The 20,402-nt window shown below is 37.6% G+C and overlaps 7 protein-coding genes across 10 annotated transcripts; 2 read left to right on the top strand and 5 right to left on the bottom strand.

Moving 5' to 3' along the window:
• Nucleotides 1–171: 171 nt before the first annotated feature.
• LOC108089166 (protein daughterless) lies at nt 172–5,703 on the bottom strand. The gene is made up of 2 exons (XM_017187297.2): nt 5,286–5,703; nt 172–3,462 (listed from the first exon to the last, which is right to left on the bottom strand). The coding sequence occupies exon 2, from the start codon at nt 3,447–3,449 to the stop codon at nt 1,275–1,277; it is 2,175 nt and encodes a 724-aa protein (XP_017042786.1). The 5' UTR covers nt 3,450–3,462; nt 5,286–5,703; the 3' UTR covers nt 172–1,274.
• Nucleotides 5,704–6,476: 773 nt separating this feature from the next.
• Nucleotides 6,477–7,355, bottom strand: LOC108089114 (28S ribosomal protein S7, mitochondrial). The gene is made up of 2 exons (XM_017187225.2): nt 7,206–7,355; nt 6,477–7,145 (listed from the first exon to the last, which is right to left on the bottom strand). Exons 1-2 carry the CDS (start codon nt 7,247–7,249, stop codon nt 6,533–6,535), a joined length of 657 nt encoding a protein of 218 aa, XP_017042714.1. The 5' UTR covers nt 7,250–7,355; the 3' UTR covers nt 6,477–6,532.
• Nucleotides 7,356–7,653: 298 nt separating this feature from the next.
• Nucleotides 7,654–9,223, top strand: LOC108089249 (cyclin-dependent kinase 1). The gene is made up of 3 exons (XM_017187413.1): nt 7,654–7,890; nt 8,327–8,830; nt 8,890–9,223. Exons 1-3 carry the CDS (start codon nt 7,742–7,744, stop codon nt 9,128–9,130), a joined length of 894 nt encoding a protein of 297 aa, XP_017042902.1. The 5' UTR covers nt 7,654–7,741; the 3' UTR covers nt 9,131–9,223.
• Nucleotides 9,224–9,337: 114 nt separating this feature from the next.
• Nucleotides 9,338–12,121, bottom strand: LOC108089248 (carboxypeptidase N subunit 2). Its single transcript, XM_017187412.2, is given in 7 exon segments — nt 9,338–10,012; nt 10,075–10,187; nt 10,317–10,411; nt 10,467–10,654; nt 10,716–11,252; nt 11,994–12,070; nt 12,073–12,121. Coding segments are annotated over 7 exon segments (1,476 nt in total). The 5' UTR covers nt 12,107–12,121; the 3' UTR covers nt 9,338–9,580.
• A 554-nt stretch (nt 12,122–12,675) lies between these two features.
• Nucleotides 12,676–14,375, bottom strand: LOC108089279 (probable dolichyl pyrophosphate Man9GlcNAc2 alpha-1,3-glucosyltransferase). The gene is made up of 4 exons (XM_017187458.2): nt 13,675–14,375; nt 13,404–13,601; nt 13,190–13,349; nt 12,676–13,135 (listed from the first exon to the last, which is right to left on the bottom strand). Exons 1-4 carry the CDS (start codon nt 14,337–14,339, stop codon nt 12,734–12,736), a joined length of 1,425 nt encoding a protein of 474 aa, XP_017042947.2. The 5' UTR covers nt 14,340–14,375; the 3' UTR covers nt 12,676–12,733.
• A 213-nt stretch (nt 14,376–14,588) lies between these two features.
• On the bottom strand, nt 14,589–18,010 carry LOC108089273. Of its 4 annotated transcripts, none has more exons than XM_017187446.2 (7): nt 17,621–18,010; nt 17,104–17,240; nt 16,623–16,768; nt 16,350–16,560; nt 16,172–16,283; nt 15,603–15,967; nt 14,589–15,546 (listed from the first exon to the last, which is right to left on the bottom strand). In XM_017187446.2, the coding sequence occupies exons 2-7, from the start codon at nt 17,168–17,170 to the stop codon at nt 15,299–15,301; spliced, it is 1,149 nt and encodes a 382-aa protein (XP_017042935.1). In that variant the 5' UTR covers nt 17,171–17,240; nt 17,621–18,010; the 3' UTR covers nt 14,589–15,298. The 4 variants fall into 4 exon arrangements, with proteins under 4 accessions (XP_017042935.1, XP_017042936.1, XP_017042937.1 ...); XM_017187447.2 differs by having other exon boundaries at nt 17,717–18,010; XM_017187448.2 differs by having other exon boundaries at nt 17,794–18,010.
• A 663-nt stretch (nt 18,011–18,673) lies between these two features.
• LOC108089180 (dolichyl-diphosphooligosaccharide--protein glycosyltransferase subunit 1) lies at nt 18,674–20,295 on the top strand. Its single transcript, XM_017187315.2, has 2 exons — nt 18,674–19,301; nt 19,365–20,295. The coding sequence occupies exons 1-2, from the start codon at nt 18,716–18,718 to the stop codon at nt 20,153–20,155; spliced, it is 1,377 nt and encodes a 458-aa protein (XP_017042804.1). The 5' UTR covers nt 18,674–18,715; the 3' UTR covers nt 20,156–20,295.
• Nucleotides 20,296–20,402: the final 107 nt, after the last annotated feature.

The raw sequence follows: 20,402 nt of genomic DNA, 5'->3' as shown, positions 1-20,402 counted from the left end.
TAGGCAGTACAATGTTAATTATCTTTAAGCCTCAAAAGTAGGACTTCTCTCCAACGCTCTTTAATTAAAATAGCTCGGTCTAATTTTGTTAATCACAAAATAGTTTTCCCCAAAAAAACTTGCCATATTGAAACCTTGTTTAGAAACCAAATAATGGACAGCTCAACCACATATTATTAGGTATAAACATTATATTATACCATTTATTCATAACGAAATCAATGAAGTCAAAAAGTCTAAAAATTGTACAGGTAATAGTTTTCATGAAGTATGTAAGCGGTGTAAAATATACGAAAGCTAAGAAATGATCGGGCAAAGATAGACTGAATGAAAACCACCGAGAAAGTTTTCGTATCGCCATATATGAATTCAGTGCCTTAAAGAGTCTGTTGTTAAGTTTTAGCGTTGTCGCTGGTAAATAAAATACACTTTTCCATGTCATACATTCGGGGGAATTGCATTGGCTTCACTTTTCAATTTCTGTTAAGATTATAATGGCATCAGTTTGTTAGTTCCGGTTGCCCTATCCTAGCGAAAAATATATATATAATTAAATTATACAACACGTGAACGTGTCTCTTTGAAGCCTTAAGATACTACAACAATTACCAGCTAATCTTAGATAACGATTAATTCCGTGGTTACCGTTATGTGCAAAAATTTCTCTGTAATCACATAAGAAGAACATTGTAACGCAATATAAAATATTAATATGGACATATTTATTCCTTAGCTCTCGGGAATATATAGAAGTAAGTCTATGTGTTGTTTTTTTTTTATTATAAAACTATTTTCACTTAATTATGTCGTTATGTATGCATGTATTTGTATATAAAAAATATGGCTACGGTGATATCGCACAAAATAAAACAAATAATTATTAAATCAAACATTCTAAAAAAACGAAAAAGATCTTCCCAGGTTAAACATAATGGAACAGCTATATACAATCGTTTTAAAAAGAGCAATTCTGTGTGTGTGAGTGTGTGGATTGGCAATCATTTGGGCATTTGTTTTCGTTTTTTTTCATTTTCTCATTTACTTTTTGTAGTGTGTGTGTCTGTTGTGTATTAAAAGTGTTGTACATTTTGTAAGGGTTGTGGTTGCAATTTGGGAGGACGACAACGCCAGAACATATTGCTTAAAACCTGATTCTCCAGTTCCAAGTTATCTGAGTACTTGGCCGCGGAGCCTTCAATACATTCGGTTTTTATGGAAGAGTGGGACGACGACGACGACGACGATTTCCAGAAGGGGTTCCTGGGCGGTGCATGCTATTGCGGGAGCTGGGCGTGTCCGAGCTGTGATTGTTGCTGCTGCTGTTGCTGCTGCAAGTGGGGTGGCAGGCCGCTGTTGGCCTGGTTGACGGGTAGGGATATGGTCATGCTGCTGATGGTCTGCGACGACGGCGGCCCCAGTTGCGCTGGCTGGCCGTGGTAGCTGCTCCCGGGCGTGCCGCCGCCCACCTGTTGCGGCTGCGGTATCATGTGATGCTGGGCACTTAGCTTTGGCCCGTCCTCGGCCTTCTCCTCCTCTCGCCGCTTCAGGCACGCCGCCTTTGGGTTTAAATTGCGCTCGCGCACCTGCTGCTCCAAAGTCATGATCACCTCGACGGCCATGTTCAGGATGCCCAGCTTGGTCTGTGGCTTGTCCGATTTCAGGTGCGTCATGCACATGCGTCCCAGCTCCTTGAGCGCCTCGTTGATATCCCGAATGCGAATCCGTTCGCGGGCGTTGTTGGCCTGTCGCCGCTCCTTCTCACGAATGGCCTTCACCGCCGGCTCTGCGTCGTCGTCTTCGTCCGCCGACGAGCAGTAGCGCCGCGGCCTTTTCGCGCCCTTGGCTCCCTGCGAATGCTGCTGCATGCCCGAATTCGACGACTCGATCGAGCTGGTCGGCTTCGTGTCGGAAATGTCCAGGCTGGTCAGACTCGAGGTGGTGGAGACGCCCGCCGGCACTGAATTGCTGATGGCCGTATGCTCTTTCCGCTTTTTCGTCTGCTTGGTCAGAGACGTGGCCGCGCTGCGATCGTGCTTCAAGCTGGCCAGGCTGCCAGCTCCACCCACCGACTGACCGGAAGTACCGGCAGCGGCCGCGCCCAAGGCCAGAACCTCGTGCACCAGGGCCGCGTTGGACGAGTTGCTGACCGAACCGGCATTACCGCCGCTTCCCAGATGCGACGGCGAGTTGGGCACAAACGAGGTAAGCGCATCGATGTTGTCGATCGAGGCCAGCGACTGATTGACACCGGCCAGCATCTCGGGCTCGCAGTGGTTCCGCAGCACGTTCAGGGCGTCGTCCAGTCGCTCCTCCATGCGCACGCCCTGGAAGACCGAGGCCATGGTGTGCAGACTGGACACAGGAACCATTTCGCTGGCGTAGCTCGAGCTGGGTCCACCATTTAGCACCGCATGACCCCAGGCAGAGGCTCCAGAAACGGACGGCTCACCGCCGCCGCCAACAACAGACTGAGTCAGCGGTGGCGGCGAATTGACGGGCGTGGAGGGGTTCGAGCCGAAACTACTAATACTTTGATCCGCCGGCATGTACATCTGTTGTCGCAATGCCGCTGCTGCCGCCGCCGAGGAATTACCAGCTCCGCCGGCCACCTTCACCACGGCACCAACACCGCCGGCACCACTGAACGCATCCGAACTCTGCACGGCAGGACTGTTCTGCTGACTGTGGTGGGGATGCGGAAGGGCGTGGCCGTGGGGCAGGGCGTGCGGGAGCGGGAGTGTGTGGGAATGTGCGTGCGGCGTGTGGTTGAGCGAGTGATGGCCAAGCGGTCCAGCCGTGGACAGTGCACTGTGCTGTGCTTGTACTGTGTGGTTGTGGTTGTGGGCCTGCGGCGAGTTGAACACGGCTGGGGGATTCACGTTGACGTTCACTGGTGCCTGCTGCCCGGCACCAGGTCCTCCGCCTGCACCGCCGCCGATGCCGCCCGGGGTGGCGCGGAACGAGCTCATCGGCGGCAAGGCCGTGGACACTGGGCAGTGCATTCCATCGGCACCGCCGCCTCCTCCTGGGCCGCCCATTCCCAGGGCGTCCGCCGGATGCACCTGCTGCTGCTGCCCATCCATCGAGTGTCCCGAGAGCGGTCCGCTATTCTGATACGCCGCCTGACCCATGTAGCTATTGGCGCTGCCCATTTGCGACTGACACCAGGCCCCTCCACTGCCGGCGGCGGCTGAATCAAAATACTGATCGACGGTCGAGGCGTTGGCATATCGGTTGTTCCCGCCACCGTTGGCCGCGTCGTGCATCGAGTTGAAGTCACTGGGGTACATGCCATTCTCTACGCCCAGGCTGCCGTACGGCGAATGGTAGCCACCGCCACCGCCGCGATCCGCTCCAACCGTCCCCGTCGGCTGTTTGTTTGCAATCTTGTTGAAGCAGTTCTGGAACACCTCATACAAGTGCATCGGCTCGTCGTCACTGGTCGCCATCTCAGCAATAGATCTACAAAAAAAAAACAACAAGAGATCATAAGTATATGTTTGGTGGTCTTGTTGATACCCAAAAAAAAACAAAGATTAGCTGAGCCAATAAAACCTATTTTAATCGAAATCGGCCTTTTGCCATTTCCGATCATCCTTTTATCACCCGGATAGCTTCCCTGCAAAATCTAGGGTATTATGCCCATACACAAAGTTAAAAGGATAATATAATTACTGGTTGACTTATTACTTGTTATTATAATTATACCAGTAATTCATCATACAAGCGATAAGCAATAACTTGAATATAAGTTAAATCACATTAGATCATTTTTCTAAACCCATGATAAAAACACGTAATAAATACAACAAAATTTGTTTGTTAAATTAATTTGTTTTAATTTATAATTTAAATATCATGAGTAAGTCTTCTGCATCTATAGAACTTAAGCAAAAAACGAAATAAAGTACATGTTATACTAGTTTCCATAGAAATCTATACACAACCAAACGATGAATCCGTTATCTAAGTTTTAAATTATTTTAATGCAACAGGTAAAGTGAAATTTAAAAATATAAATAAACACAACAGGTTAAATTTAAAAATGACTCATATGTCTCTTGACCCTAAAAGGGGTCGTTATCCTCTCTTTTTTCTTTTCACCTAATGGCAAGCATCCTGCTATGAATTATTATTTGTAACTGATCAAGAAGGTTAAAAATAGACATAGGGTTGCATCCAAAAGGGTTTAGCCCTGTTAAATGTAACTGCTAGAACATAAGACAAAATAACCCATAAACGCAGACCACCAAAAAACAAATTTAAGGCCAGAAACCATTATTTAACAACCAGTAATATCTTTTTATAACAATGACAAACACAAGAAAATTAATAAGAATAATGGGTAAATGAAAAAGTTAGTCAAAATATGGAAAAAAAAAGGTGGGCGTGGCAAAAATAATACAATAATGGTGATCTACAGACTTCCACCTCAAATTCATAAATTAGATATGAGTACACACAGGATTATTTAAGTACCAAATAAATTATTTAAAACAATGGGACAAGTAGGAATTAATATTATCACAGTATTTTTATAGCCATTGCTTTAATCTTTCAGTTTTTAAAAATATACCAAGACGGAACCTGACCCTTGTTTTTAATATTTGTGGATTAGGTTTTTATTAAAATCAGCATCTTAGCAGGGGCGCGGGTATTTAGCATGGTACTACATTTATAAAAAAAACCCAAGCATCAATTTTTCACTTATATAAAAAAAAAAAAGGGAACCCAGTGTAAAATTATTTAAAATATTATAATTACCGCATATAATTAATATTTAAAGAAACAACAAAAAGGTAAACGTAAGACACATACACTAACTGATTCTCAAAATTTTTCTACACCTGATTCACAACATTTTTCCATGAACACATGTACACGATACTTACATGAAACATACACGTACATAAATAATAAAACCGTAAGTTTGTTACAGCAGATTAAAATAAAAAGTTTTTAGCGACAATATAAACACAGTTGAAAAATAAAGTTAATTCATACGATTTACAACCATTTACATATTTATACATTAGCAGTTACTTTGTTTACGAGCATTCGTACATATACATACATACATGTGTATGTATGCAGAATCATGAAAATGGTATCCACATACATTTAAGTGGAATTAAGTCGTACATAACTTTGTATGTTCATTGGTATATACACACATTCAACAAATAAACGAACACTGATCCATTTCCACCAAATTATAATGCAACCGAATGGCTATAAAACATACCCCATACCTCATTAATATACAATTCGTAAAAAGTACTCACCCTAATATCCACTGTTAATTCTATGTATGCAATTCCTTTTGTTGCAGCGAGTGTTGACGTCGAGCCACAGCCTATGTATTACAAATACATATCTTTTTTGTGTTAATACCGAGAATCCTTATGTATTCTATAGCGTTTGGTAAATTTACCCAATCTTTTTTTTTGTCGTCCAGTCAACTTCAACTAGTAGGATTATGTGTTTGGGTTTTTATTGAAATGCACAGCGAAAATATACCGTTTTGTAATAAACTCTTTTTTTACACATTGTAAGTATGCATGACACTTTTATTAATTAATTTTTACACTGCGTTTATGCGAATTCAACTATAAGTAAAAAATTCTTTATTTATCATTCAGCTCGTTTTAATTTTCGTGTGCTCGGGATCGCCATCTTTGTTCTCTTCGTGCGTCATCTGTAGTGTTGCGATTCGATAAGAATCGATAAGAATTTCGATAAAAGGCCTTGGAGTTTAATATAAAATTTAAAAAGTGCCGTTTACACTATTGACATGTATTAGGAGTTGTTCGAATTTGGTAATTTACATATGTTTATTAAACACTCATAAAATTCATATAATAAAATTCGATCCTTTTCGGAATTGTACATAAAATAATGACTAAATATGTATAATTTTTTCATCATATCATTGAAATAACAATACTTAGGGATACTAAAAAGCTAGAAAAAAACTTACATATGTTTTTAAAACTTGTAAAATTAAAAAAATTAAAAAGTCGCCAAATATTTACATATATAAATACAAAATGGACTTGACTGTACGTTGAATTTTATTTTATTGTTACAGCTGACTAAGCAGTAGCACTTAAATGACGAGTTTTGATTTTATGTCTTAAAAATAAACTTACATGAACTATGTAAGGTAATACTTAATATGAGATTACAGCAAGGTTTTCAAATAGTCCACTGAGGCAACTTTCGAAAACAATTGTAGCCATTCGAAAATATAAAATATTTAAGTAAACACAAACGATTTGGACAACATTTGTAAACTCCTTGATGAGAATGGAAAAGATGCTTCAGGAATATGGTTTTTATAAGATGAATTCGGAACACATATGTATACATAGTTTTAAAATGCACATTAAAGTTTCTAAGCAACAAATAAACAAAACCTTTTTTTTCTGGTCTATCCTAAACATTTGATCGTAGATAAATTACCGAGTGTAACATTGTTAAAACAACATTTAAAATTTTATTGTATTACAAAAACAATATCAACTTATATTTAGCTCCATCGGTAATGTGCGTAAGCTCGGTTGCTTTCACACTGCCGGTGCAAGTCGTCCTTCCGCTTAACAACTCTTCCCTGTCCATGGGCGGCATCCAGAATCTCCCAGGCAAGTTTTTCCGGAAGGGACACTTTGCGCTCCTTTTCGCGTGCTGCTTCCAGGAGCCACTTCATGGCCAAAAAATAAGATCGTTTTGTCGTTATGGGAACAGGAACTTGGTAGGTAACTCCTCCACGTTTAATGGCAGTTACTTGAAGAAGGGGTCTACAATTTTCCACCGCTTGTTTCAAAAGCGATTCGGCATTGGTATTTATAGCATTTTTGTCTCCTTTGGCTAGATTCATATGCTCCGTCTGTGTTCGTTTTATTTTCTCAAATGTCTTCGACAAAAGATTTCTGGCCAGTGCACTATTCCCTTTCTTCGTTATATAATTTATCATTTTCTCTTTTGTATCATCATGAAAGACTGTGTCAGAAGCCTTGTTGACAGCCGCCTTGATTGGCACATGGTAAAGCTTTGATAACTCATTCTTTTGCTCAATTTGTTTATCTTTTTGTACAATTGGTTCAACGTAGTGTGTAGGATACACCGACATCAAACGGAGGCAACTAAAACAAACAAATTTCTGAATGAGAAAACTTGTAAAAAATAATATGGACAGATCTTACCGAATCTTCGAAGATTTTTCTGCAATGCGACTCATAAAAGACATGTTGACATCTTCTTTTGTATTACATCGGCCAAAATGTATTAGATTTGTTTAATATATGCTATGGACAATTGGAGCAAGCATGTAGGCAAGTCAAGACATCGTCGTACGTTTTATGTTTTTGAAACAAGGGTAAAGGAACGATAAGCCAAAGCATATATTCAAAATATTAGAAAACAGTGTGGATACACAAAACCACTACACAAATTTGCTTAAGGTTTGCTGGGTCTTCTTTGGGGAAAAAGCTTACTATCGCTTTTTAGTTTTAAGAAAAATATTACGTCCTTACTTCCAATACATTTAGGTACTTTAAATAAATGAAGTATAACAGCAGGTAAATTTATAACAGTGGTAAGCTGAACCTTTTTCTTCTCGTTTCAAATAAAACGAAAATTCAGTTAGCGTGGTTGGCATTGGCAGTCTGGCAATATTCGGCACAGACGTCAAAAACGCGCTAATTTAAAAGTCGGTGGCTTGCAAATAGTTATACAAATTATGGAGGACTTTGAGAAAATTGAAAAGATTGGTGAAGGTACATATGGAGTGGTGTACAAAGGACGCAACCGCCTGACGGGTCAGATAGTGGCAATGAAGAAAATTCGCTTGGAATCGGATGACGAAGGCGTTCCATCAACCGCAATCAGGTAAAATGCCGCGGCTTGGACGCCCAAGCCTCTGAATGTTTCATACAGATTTATGACTTTGTTCGTAAAATTGTTATTCAAAATAGGTTATCAACGAAAATATTTTGCTTGATATTATCCTTGTGACTTAGTGACATTTCTTTATAATGCATACTCCTAATATAAATCCTAAAACAGCATACTCACCAACAAGCATATCTACAAACACTTTTACATACATATACATATGTATGGCTGTGGGCACCGCACATACTTTCTTTTTTTCATAATGTTTCGTTACCCAGTTCAATTTTAATAATCAATTCTAAAGAAATAAATAAGTGAATTTTAAGTAGTTCAAGATCACTTTAGGCTTTAATATGTTTATTATGTTTTTTTCCTGATTTGGATCCTAACGATTCAAACGATATCTGTTTATTTGTACACTTCCTTACAGAGAAATTTCGTTGCTTAAGGAACTAAAACATGAAAACATTGTCTGCTTGGAGGATGTTTTAATGGAAGAAAATCGCATATACTTGATCTTTGAGTTCCTTTCTATGGACCTAAAAAAATATATGGATTCCCTGCCAGCTGATAAGCATATGGAAAGTGAATTGGTTCGAAGCTATTTGTACCAAATAACCAGTGCCATTTTATTCTGTCATCGTCGCCGAGTCCTTCACCGTGATTTGAAGCCCCAGAATTTGCTGATTGACAAGAACGGCCTCATAAAAGTCGCAGACTTTGGCCTTGGGCGATCTTTTGGAATTCCAGTGCGCGTTTATACTCACGAGATCGTAACTTTGTGGTACAGAGCTCCGGAGGTTTTATTGGGCTCACCCCGCTATTCCTGTCCAGTCGATATTTGGTCAATTGGGTGCATATTCGCGGAAATGGCAACGAGAAAACCTCTATTTCAGGGTGATTCGGAAATTGACCAGTTATTCAGAATGTTTAGGTAACACAAAGTCATAAGGTATTTAATTCAATTGATCTTAACATTTTGCTTATCTTCAGAATTCTCAAAACACCAACCGAAGACATTTGGCCAGGCGTTACTTCGCTTCCCGACTATAAAAATACGTTCCCCTGCTGGTCCACAAACCAATTGACCAACCAGTTAAAGAATCTCGATGCGAACGGCATTAATCTTATTCAAAGTATGTTAATTTACGATCCTGTTCACCGCATTTCCGCCAAGGATATTTTGGAGCATCCATATTTCCATGGCTTTCAATCGGGTTTAGTACGAAATTAACATCAGCATTCTGGTTTGACTTTAATTATCTTTATAAACAAGAAACCTTGAAATCTAAACTAAAGCTAAATAGCCGTAAAATAAAAATAAGAGTGAAAAACAAAATGAGTTTGAATGAATAACTTTGAACGGTAAGTCAATTTACAAACCATTTTCTTTTAGAAGATCCGTATTTATTGTCTTTTAATTGTTATACAAATTTTAAAATACCGCAATATTTTTGTATAGTTTTATTTATTTTGCAAAAAAGTATTTTAATTGACGATGGTCAAGCGGAATGTTTAGAAAATATTTATAGTTAGTCCATCCAATGGTTGTTTTTGAAGCAGGCATGCTATCTATCAGGTATGCAACTTGTTTTTTAATATGAAGTTGAACGTAGTGACTCATTAAAGCACAACCGCTTTTAAGTTTAATTATAACTTTAATACTACCAGTCCACAACGAAAATTAGATGTGGAAATCTTCATTGAAACTAGTCCTATTATAGAGAGCGCGATCAGCACCGCTGCTATTGCGTCTAAAAGCGCCGAAGCAGCCGCGTCTTTTCATTATGACGGCGGCCACAATTGTCGGCACAGCAATTAGAAGGAAAACTAGGAGTCCGACCCAAATTATACTGCCAGTAGAGCTTTCCATCAAATGTTCGTTTGCCACTTTCAGAACCGTCACGCCCTTTAAATTTGTCGGAGTGGCACACTGGACGTCTTTGGCTAAAACGGCTGAGGTTCTGTTGACTTGCTCTATCAACTCGTTAATCAAGTAATCATTGGAACTGTCGCAGTTCCACGGATTGAATCTAAGATCAAGGGCTTTGAGTTTATCCCAACGCACGAGCAGAGATTTTGGCAGAGTGGTAAGGTTGCAGTTATTCAAGTAAACCTACAATTGTAATCGTGCGTTATTATTCGTTATTATTCTTTTTCTTATGATCTTTTTATTACCGTTTCCAATGGGGGATAGTCCAAATATTGGCCTCCAGTAACGTTCTTTGATAATGCTTCCTCGTCGATTTCGTTTAGTAACTTGTTGTCGGACAATATAAGCTCGGTCAGGCCTAAAGAAAATAATTAATTTAGTTTTCCAAATACGAGAGTTGTATGATGCCCAATCTGTTTAACCTTAATGTAATTCTAGTGTTGTCTTCTTGTCCTAGGTTTAGTTAAACTAAAGAAACATGACTTACCTTGTAATTCACTAAATGCTCCAGGTCCAATTTTGTATAGTTTCGACATAAAGGACATACTCAGATGGTTCAATTTTGTCAACGGCGGAAATACACTGAATAAGTTCTTTGATTAAACTGCGTCCAAAATGTAAACTTAAAATATCTTACTTGTCTCCAATCAGACTTTCAATTGGGTTCTGATTTAAAACCAGGCTGGTCAAATTCGTGGCCCATTTTAAGGCCTTTGGTAAATGGTGGAAGAGATTTCCAGCTGCTATAAGAGTATCAAGATCTCGAGGTCCATGAAGAACTGTGTCTGGTATGTCATCGATTTCCATATAAGAGATATCTAAAATCTGAAACAATGCCTCAGAATATTCAGTTTTTTTAACAATTTAAACACCTGGCATTGCGTACCTTCAAATGACCTAACCCAGAAATAGCCGTTTCCGAAAGTTGATCAATTATGTGGAAACTGTTTCCGCAGAGAACCAGCTCCTCTACATAGGGAATGTGTTCAAACAAGTCGGCGTCCAAGTTATGCAGATCATTGTAACCCAAATTAAGCGATTTAACATTTAAAGTTGCAAAATCATTGGCTGTGTAGGGTCCTTTGAAAACATCTGGTACCAGGGCTTTCGATGGCAAGAGATTGTGCGACAGATCTAGATTGATTAGCTCGCTCAAGTTCTGAAAAGCCCCCTTCGCAATCGATTCTATCTGGTTGTGTGCCAAGTACAAGTCTTCCATATCATATGTTGGCAGAACCGGAACACTGGTGAGGTTGTTGTGTTCGAAATTGATTGTTTTGAACACAAAATCTCCGTTAGTAAGGTTTTTCCATTCCTCATCAGACAGCCATCCCGAAAGTTTCTCGCTGCAATCGAGTAAACTGTTGGCAAAATCGCAAGTACATTTTTTGCAAAGAGCGCTCTCTTTTACATTCGTTTTTTCCTGCAAACAAGGATGAAATCATTGCGTTATAGCTTTTCAAATAATTATTAAACACTGGTTTTATTAAAAAAAATGTATCTTACGGATTTCACAAAAACCTATACGGTAACTACAACATAGGTTTTTTTTTATTTATTTTTATAAAATATTCCAAAGAAAATATCCTCATCTTTTTAATCAAGTGTCAAGTTGGACTTCTACATTTGTTAAGTAGTTATCTATACAAATCTAAAATAGTTTTCGCATGCAACATTTTTTTTTTATTTGGATTACAAAGCTTTGTGGTGAATTATTGAATTTTTTTTATTATTCTCCTTATCACTTAAACTTTGCTACACCTTTTTCTTATCAGTTTTTGATAGAGGTCTTGCAGAAAGTCACTGAATAAAAGAAATAATTTCGAATTCGTTAAGAACAGATCAACGTGACCTAATTTTATTTTTTTATTTTTAGAAACACAACCCTTTTTTAATATCGGCTTAAAAAATTATTTGAGAAACATAAATCTCTCAATAAATTTGCAAGAGTATAAGTACTCCGCTCTTCTTTTCTTTGTTTTTTTTTATTTGTCTACCAGAAATCTAATCGGTTTGATTACAGGTCTATTATTGGTCAACTTGCTTTTCTTAATGTGCGCCTCACATTCGTATTTTATAATTTTCTACACTTATCACTCTTCAAATTATATGGCGAAATCACACTTCTTTGTATAAAATATGTTAGGCATTTTATATTATATACCTTTGGCGTATCTGGGGTATTTGTTGTAGTTTCATTTTGTTCATCACAAGAGACCTGGCTTACAACGATGCAAAAATCGTTACAGCTAAAAGAGCTGATTTACTAAGACTCATTTTTTTATTTTCTTCCGGAAAGCGTCGAAATTTTTGTCTTGTGTGCCGACCGATTAACTTCAAATGACTAACAAGAGCACAAACCCCCACATATTATTCACCTAATATTTTCCGATTTTTTTATCTTATCTTGTTCAGAGAGCGTTGATAACACCAACCAACAAAAGTGTCTCTTTTGTCGAGTCCCCATAACGCTTTTTACAATGTGTTAGGATATATTTTTAAATAAATTAATTTAATTTAATTAGTTTTCGAAATAATTAAATTTCAGGTATCTACACTTAAAGCTTAACGTATTTTTTTTTTAAATTTTACTTCCTTAATAGTAAGGTAAAACCAAAAGATGTACTTGTTTTAAAAGTTTTAATTCTTTTTTGCATAGTGTAGGCACTTATTGATTAAATCTATGATAAGATAGCAACAGCGATATCTATTGGATGTGACTAAGTTACGACTGCATACACATGTACTTGTAGGATTCACTTAAATCACGATTTTAATTCAAGAATAAAGCCGCTTATGTTGGTTTGCGAAGAAAAGTGTATAGACAGAAAAAATAAAGATTAAAATCAACTTCTATACAAATTTTTATTCAGTAAAATATTTACAAGGCGTTTGTTTTATACGTTAACTTATTTTACAGGTAAAATGTTGAAAATATCCCCACAAAAGGAATAAAATAAAGTGGCCACAACTTATAACAGAAATAATCAAAGGCCAAAGATCAGGAAAACGGGAAGGAGCTGGAATTGACAAAGACGCTCCAACGATAGAAACAATCACAATGTTTGATATTATTGAAAAATATTTCAATGGATATTCGTTAAGTTTTGAATTTGAATTAAAGCACTTGAATATCAAATGAAAAGCCAATGTAGATACTAATGCAGGTACTAGTAATTTATCTCTCGTCAAAAGAGGGATCATGCTGAACACGGAAACCTCCAGGAACATAATCATTTCGTTTGGCCACCATTTAAGAAGGAACAGGGATGGCAAGGCAGCCAGTAGAATTGTCTTCTCGTGAACCTAAAATATAATATTTCGTTCATGCAATTCCAGTTTTATATTACAAATTCTTACTTGAAAGGAGAACAAAAAGAAAGCGAGGGATGTGTTGAAAAGGGCTAGCAAAAAAGAAATTTTAGTTCGTCGTTTGAAGAGCAGAGCATTTGTTGGCAGGGCAGCGATTAATGTGCAGCCAATGCATATAAGCGCCATTTGGTCGTTGTGGAAATGTTTCCTGTAATTTAAAGTTCAGTTTTATTCGGAAATCAGTACAAAGTGGCCCGCTTACTTTAGTTTCCAAACTACGTTGACGGCACACCAAACGTTTGCCACCTTGTCTTCAAAAACTCCTCGGGCAACGGGAAAAAGGCGATGCAACACTTGAAGCGCCGCTTGAAGCGATCCCAGCCAGGGCAGCCATAAAATAGCAAATGTTGCTAAAACAATGGTTGCTATTCGTGAAATTTTAGCAGCAAAAGAGGTGAAGCTTTGGAAAAAGTAAACAAATAATCAACACACGTTTTAACAATTTTAAATTCATTCTCAGCTTTAATACCGACCTTTTTTGGCCCACACACTCTCCCAAAAGAAATGCGAAGAACGGCAGGCTGTGGTACAACTCCATTTGCTTGTAGTTTAAGGCCAATGTGAAGAAAAACGAGGCAGCGTAAAATCTATTACTGAAGATAGCCGCAATTGCCACGGCGGCAAAGGCAAGTGATATGTTATTGTACTGAAAGTGTCCATTGTCAATCAGTATTTGACCTGGATACACCGAAATCAGCATGAAAAGAAATAGTTTGTCATTGCTTTGAAATGTTTTTTCCATGCAGTAGACCACTAGCAATATTGCCGGCAAATAGATGAGGACGTCAGCAGTCACAACTGTTGCGCGCATGAAGCGTTTGTGTTTCTTCGACTCGAAGCCCCTGCTTTTGTGCAGCTCTACGAAATGGGGATCGATTGATTTAGCTATCCGACCCACTAGATAGCTGTGATAAGCTGTCAAAGGTGGATAATCCAGGCCCCAATATAGTAAATCGTTGTTGGAGCTGTTTGTGTACCATTCGCCGACATCCAGATTCACTGTGATCTCCTGCCAGTGTCGTTGTGCCTCGTAATCTCCATGCATAGGCGGGGTATCAAAGCCTGAGTAGGAGTATAACGATATTATTGACCTAACTGCCAAACCCAAAAAAGCGGTTGCTAAAATTTCGGATTTCATGGCTCTTGTTTTGTTTTGCTAACATTTTCTAGTGGTGGTTCATTTGATGTGTAGAATCTTTTAAGCTATCGATAACTTTTGTAAAATAATAGGGAGACTCAAGATATGTATGTTATGTAAAAATACTTAGGAAATATTTAAAAGGGTCGTTATAGAATATTTACCACACTGTTTTTGTTGGTTTTCAAAATAAAGATTAAAATCTTTTATTTTGGCTTTCCTTCCCCAAAATTGAAATGAGTTGGCATAATTTCTTAAAATTGATCAGTTTATTTAAAACTTTTTATGTCTGCAACAAAATTTTAAATTTTGTTTTGCTATCCGTATTGCAAGGAAAACAAAACGAAACTGGCGCGTCTGCCCATTTGGATTCAAGACAGCGTTCTGTAAACGCTCACGAAAGTAATATTTATTTACAGTTGTACATACATTATATGAATTAGCGTACTTCTAAAGGTGCTTACATAAATCAATCTATATACTAAATATCGAACACTGAGCAGAATAACAGTTTAAAGGTGACGATCAAATTTTTCGAGTTATTAGGTAACAAATCTTTATGGCTTTATCATTATTTTACGCTAATTCCATTGTTTGTAACATTAAAATGTCAGTACCAGTCAATAAATATGAACATCTAAGCATACATATTATTGTACCACTTTTAACCATTAAAATATGCAGTGTTAAATCTCTTACGACTTGACATAAGTATGCATTTTATAAGTTTTGTGGTAACAAGTTCATGAATTCTCTTATTTCTCAATTCAATACATTGCATGTAATGGAAGTCTATTTACAATTTTATCTTAGAGTACGTAAATGTCTTACAATGCTCACGCATTTTCAATATGGTATGTCAATGATCTATTTACAATCTTCTATTTTAAAACAAATATAATTTTTTTATTTTTGAATGATTGAAGTTGCTCCATTCCAAATGCAGTCAATTATAAGTTTCAGCTATACAAAAGAACTATTATAAATGCTAAGAATACCTTCTGATTCACTGCTAATGAGAATCGATCTAATACTACTGCGGCTACAAGAAGGAACATGCCGGAGAAATATAGAATCCCTTCGGTTAGAGCTATGCTAGTGGTTCCATTCAGTCCACCCAAAGTGATCAATCCAAAAGTCCCGTTGCCATTGTTCTCGGTATCCAGAATACTCCGATTTGCGTGCTGCATTGCCGCCGTTTTCTCACCTATTGAAGATGGTGTAATAAATGATTACGATATACGATTAAGTTGTTATTATTACCTCTTAAGACATGCACTGTAATGCTGGCAGGACGGGCATTTGATGGAGCACATGTGTAGTTGCCAGCATGGCGAAAATTGACTTGCTTCACAGTGAGGACACTAACTGACGGATTGAGAAGATACGCGGACTGGTGTTGTTGCACAAAAGGTGTGGATGATGGCATATTTGGTGTCTTGAAGTTATCTGGAGTTCCAAGTAGGTTGTTAAGGACTCCATTGCCTGACTCCATCGGCATGGTTACGCGCGACTTGTTCGCTGAGGAAGTCCTATAAATCTGACCAGTTTGCACGTTGCTTTGACCGATCGACGTTACAACAAATCCGCCTTGTGAGTCATAATTTATCATTTTACTGTCATGGTACCTGTAAGGCAATAAAAACGTCATAAGTTTAAAATGAGATGTAAAACTATGTATGAGTTTTTCAGGTTAAAACCATTTGTTTTTAGCTTTTCTAAATTTGAAAGCTAATTATTTAATAATTTTCTTAATAATAAAGTTAATTTAATGAATTTTTTTTAATAATGTTTTTAAATAAACTGTTCAGGCTAGCAAGAAAAACACTTACCAAAAAACAAACGCAGGATTTTCGGTAGCTCGCTTCAGTTTGCATTCTAGACGTAGAGTAGAAGTCTCATCAATGTGGAGTTCCGGGGCACTTGAAATTTCCGCTACCGCTTCTATACAATTAGAAAAAAAAGACAAATGGATTTTCAATCTTCATTAAAAATGTAAGTTGTACTTACCGACAATCTTTAATTCTATAACTATTGACTGGGTTGGATAAATAGATAATTGACATTCGTAAAATCCTCTATCTTCCTCTCGAACAGCTTTTATTCTAAGAGACCAATGGCCCATGTGACGTGTATGTTCAACCAAGAATCGTTTGTCGCTACTGTGAGTGGAAAGGCCTACTGTCAGGAGCTGAAAATCTTTTCTGCGTATCCAAGAAACCTGAAATATTAAAAAAAAGTTTATTTTACAGAAAAACCTTCCGAGTTAAATCTTCTTCTTACCGTTGCTGGGGAGTTAACTTTGACCACACAGGGTAAAATGGCAAGACCTCCTTTTTGTGCAATAACACGAGTATTGTTTTTGGTATTAAATTGACTTTGTAAACTGTTTCCAAAGTGGTTTTGAGAAGACGTGATTTTTCCGACATCTAAAATGGTTTTTTCGTTAGTTAAACAAGGTTAACATTTATTTATATATATGTAAACAAGTTTTCACATAACAAGTATAAATTAGTCATTTCTTCAAGATTTGATTATTTAGTAGTTCTTTTAATTATCTAATCAGACCTGTAAAAAACCAACTTCCATGTTTTTAAACTATTGTAATCAGTACATTCGTTGTTGTTTACTACACAGAAATAAAAAACTCAGATGTTGACGGTAAACAAAGCTAACATTTTTACATTTTTTTTAGCATACATCTCTGCGCTAAAGAGCTTAATATAACCTTGTGATTCTCATAAAGTTTGGTTCTTTTACTTACCAGAAAACGTTGAACTAAGGAGTAGCAAAAAACATGATAAATGCAAGTGCCATCTTTTCGGTTCCATTATTCCCAAATTCGAGACTCCACAAATCGTATACTTGGCAATTAATCTTTATACTCGAAACATTATCCTTCTGCAACGAACTTCAACTTAAATATGTGTATACAAACTCATATATATAATTATATATGTATATATGTATGTTTCTAAAAATATTTGAAGGAATACCGTTGCATGCACACGGATCTATGTAGGTGTGTATATGTGTTTGTATCTCTCAGATATAAGATATTTATACACAAGGGTCACATAAATAACTTTAATCTTTTATCAGTTTTTGTAGAAACGTTTTATTTATCAAACAATTTGCACCATAAATTATTATGCCCTAATATTTATTTTCACGAATAGAGTAAAAAACACATGTCACGGATTAAATTTCATACATTCACATGTATTTACGTGAGTTTCTGGAGGAAATGCATACACAGAAAATGAAAGAGGAAAACTCACTTTTTTTTTCTTTTTTTTTTGCAAAGACAGTTCGGCAAAACCTTACTCGTATATACACATTTCGTTTCTAATTGTTTATGCAATCATAAAACATACATATGAATAATTTCGTAGCTACATATTTTCGGAAACACAGATACACAGGTAAAGATATATAGATTGTATGTATTGACCATCAAAGTGCAGATTTCTCACTGCAATTCCATTATATTGGCACACACGCAAGTGTATGTGTGCGCGAGTGTGTGTTTAGAGAAAATGGCACAATTTTTGATTCGAATTTACTTGGTTTTGAATCCAACTTCTTTTTCGAAGTGCCAATCGTAGACTAACTTGAAGTCGGCAAAATGCACCGACCGTATAACTCAACTCACGCAGTCGCATTATGTGGGTCTCTCAAAATGTATCGCCATATGCGTGTTAAAGGCAACTCAACGCCGCTCCTCGAAAGTCAAAGGGATGATGACAGAAATTATTTAATATTATTCATATTTACAGCGGGGCGGCATTATGAATAACGGATAGAGTGAGTTACATAAAAACAGCGGTAACTACGGAACTTATTGGATTGCAATAAGAATTAAATATTGAAGTTGGTGGTAGATAACATTTTTTTTTAGGTTCGTCAATTGGGATTATTGTCTCCTTGTTGATTGCTATGGTGATAAATCAGCTGACGGATTCAAATTGTTAGGTTAGGTTAGTTATCAGGTATATTTTTAAAATATTTAACTAAAGAGAATGAAGTATTTTTTTTTTTTTTTTCGTTGAAGAAACAATTTCGGTTATTAAAAGTAAAAGCCTCATGTATCATGTATTTAATTTATTACAAAATCTGTATAAAATAAATGTGTCCTATTAATATTTCATAAGGAATTTAAATTTTTTGATGCATCTGTGCTGCTTTATTGTTTTTATTATTTAATCATTTTTTATCTTCAGAGTATTTAAAATTTAAACAAAAAATGTTTTATGAATACCGCTTATAAATGGTTTTTACACCTGGTATATTTACACATCCGTGAGTTGGGCACACTGTTCTGCTTGCCGGTTTGAAAAGTACTAAATATCCCATAACGCGTTGAGTTTTTTTTAATGTACGTGTCCAAATTCGAGGCGAGCATGGGTACAAATTGTGTTATTTATCTGGCGTTATTTGCATTGCTTTGTATATACAAAGGAAATGCGGAGATAGTTAACACAAATGTGGAAAGAACGCTGGACCTCACTTCGCAACTGGTGAAAACCACAACCAAAATCTCGGCGGAAGACACAGCCGGCAAACCGATTGCAGAGTACGTGTTTTTCTCTTCGGAACCAAGTCTTGCTTATATTTCGGTTAAAGATAATGCCGACAAGAATGTCCAGGTCAAGAAGAATGAAGCGGCGAAGGGAGAGCACAGCTTTACACTGACATTCCCCAAGGCCTCCGCCAAACAGACATTCCTGGTCGAAACTGTTGCCTCTAAGAGCGTTCTGCCGCATCCCGAGGAAATCAGACAGAATGACAAACAGTTTGTAAAATATGTGGGCAACCTGCATCTGTACTCAAAGTACAAGACCAACAGCCAGAAAACCAATGTAAAGTTGAGCTCCTCGAATATCTTATCGCACACCCAAGTCAAGCCTTTTTCGGTGTCCTCTAATAAGATCACTTTGGGTCCTTATGAAAACGTCGAAGGTATCAAAAATCTTAAAGCATTATGAACTTCAGATTCCTTACATATATTTTTTATTTTATTAGCCTTGAGCCAGGAGTCGCTGGTTATTCACTTTGAGAACTCCTCACCTTTTGTCACCGTCAATTATTTGGAGCGTACTTTGGAGATCTCTCATTGGGGCAACATTGCCGTCCAGGAATCGATCCAAATGACTCACACCGGAGCCAAACTGAAGGGATCATTCTCGCGTTACGATTTTCAGAAGGAAGGTCGCTCAGGACTAGCTGCCCTGAAATCCTACAAAACATACCTGCCGGCATCTGCTTCTGGAGTCTATTACCGCGATACAAATGGCAACATTTCGACCTCCAACATGAATCCTGTTAGGGATTTCATTGAACTTGAGCTGCGACCACGCTTTCCGCTCTTTGGCGGCTGGAAGACACAGTACACCCTTGGATACAATGTACCCTCTTACGAGTACATGTATAACGATGGTAACAAGTACCAGCTAAAAATGCACTTGATCGATCACATTTACGACAACATGGCCATCGATGAAGCCACCATTAAGATTATATTGCCCGAGGGATCGAGCGATATCAGGCTTTCGACGCCCTACTCGATAAGCCGACTGCCCAACGAACTGGTTCACACCTACTTGGACACTACGGGTCGCCCTGTTGTTTCATTCTCCAAGTCAAACTTAGTGGAAAGTCACATTTCCGACTTTACCCTCTACTACAGCTTCTCGAAGATTTCCATGCTGCAGGAACCTCTGCTGGTTAGCGGCTTTATTTATATCATTTTCGTGTTCACCATTGTCTTCTTACGTTTGGACTTTTCAATTACCTCCCATGCGCATAAAGAATAAGTAACTTATAATTTCTGCTTTGAAAATAGTTATTCTCATCATTAAACAAAAAGGATGAAAATGATACAAATATTTTGCAAAAACTAACGAAACAAATAAACAGCTTGCACTTGATTGCAGGAAATTATCCTTAAAAGAGATTCTTGTGTTTCAAACATTCCACTTTTGGCTATTGATGTGTTTCTTCTACGTTTTTCTGGTTTGTTTTAAAAAGATATATGTAGTCGGACAACAAAAAAAACAAACA

Source organism: Drosophila ficusphila, unplaced genomic scaffold (assembly GCF_018152265.1).
Source record: "Drosophila ficusphila isolate 14025-0441.05 unplaced genomic scaffold, ASM1815226v1 contig_723, whole genome shotgun sequence".
NCBI lineage: Eukaryota > Metazoa > Arthropoda > Insecta > Diptera > Drosophilidae > Drosophila > Drosophila ficusphila.
Note: the sequence above shows the minus strand (reverse complement) of the source record. Positions and strands in the feature narration are given on the sequence as shown.

What these genes read in the sequence shown, in the direction of transcription:
- LOC108089166 (XM_017187297.2), bottom strand. Translation starts at nt 3,449, where the DNA reads ATGGCGACCAGTGACGACGAGCCGATGCACTTGTATGAGGTGTTCCAG.
- LOC108089114 (XM_017187225.2), bottom strand. Translation starts at nt 7,249, where the DNA reads ATGTCTTTTATGAGTCGCATTGCAGAAAAATCTTCGAAGATTCG. An exon ending in GAAAAATCTTCGAAGATTCG is followed by an intron (nt 7,146 to 7,205) that starts GTAAGATCTGTC and finishes TGTTTGTTTTAG; the next exon opens with TTGCCTCCGTTTGATGTCGG.
- LOC108089249 (XM_017187413.1), top strand. Translation starts at nt 7,742, where the DNA reads ATGGAGGACTTTGAGAAAATTGAAAAGATTGGTGAAGGTACATATGGA. An exon ending in GTTCCATCAACCGCAATCAG is followed by an intron (nt 7,891 to 8,326) that starts GTAAAATGCCGC and finishes ACTTCCTTACAG; the next exon opens with AGAAATTTCGTTGCTTAAGG. An exon ending in CAGTTATTCAGAATGTTTAG is followed by an intron (nt 8,831 to 8,889) that starts GTAACACAAAGT and finishes GCTTATCTTCAG; the next exon opens with AATTCTCAAAACACCAACCG.
- LOC108089279 (XM_017187458.2), bottom strand. Translation starts at nt 14,339, where the DNA reads ATGAAATCCGAAATTTTAGCAACCGCTTTTTTGGGTTTGGCAGTTAGG. An exon ending in AACGTAGTTTGGAAACTAAA is followed by an intron (nt 13,350 to 13,403) that starts GTAAGCGGGCCA and finishes TTTAAATTACAG; the next exon opens with GAAACATTTCCACAACGACC. An exon ending in TCTTTTTGTTCTCCTTTCAA is followed by an intron (nt 13,136 to 13,189) that starts GTAAGAATTTGT and finishes ATTATATTTTAG; the next exon opens with GTTCACGAGAAGACAATTCT.
- LOC108089273 (XM_017187446.2), bottom strand. Translation starts at nt 17,170, where the DNA reads ATGGAACCGAAAAGATGGCACTTGCATTTATCATGTTTTTTGCTACTC. An exon ending in AAGTTAACTCCCCAGCAACG is followed by an intron (nt 16,561 to 16,622) that starts GTAAGAAGAAGA and finishes TTAATATTTCAG; the next exon opens with GTTTCTTGGATACGCAGAAA. An exon ending in TATAGAATTAAAGATTGTCG is followed by an intron (nt 16,284 to 16,349) that starts GTAAGTACAACT and finishes CTAATTGTATAG; the next exon opens with AAGCGGTAGCGGAAATTTCA.
- LOC108089180 (XM_017187315.2), top strand. Translation starts at nt 18,716, where the DNA reads ATGTACGTGTCCAAATTCGAGGCGAGCATGGGTACAAATTGTGTTATT. An exon ending in TCCTTATGAAAACGTCGAAG is followed by an intron (nt 19,302 to 19,364) that starts GTATCAAAAATC and finishes TTATTTTATTAG; the next exon opens with CCTTGAGCCAGGAGTCGCTG.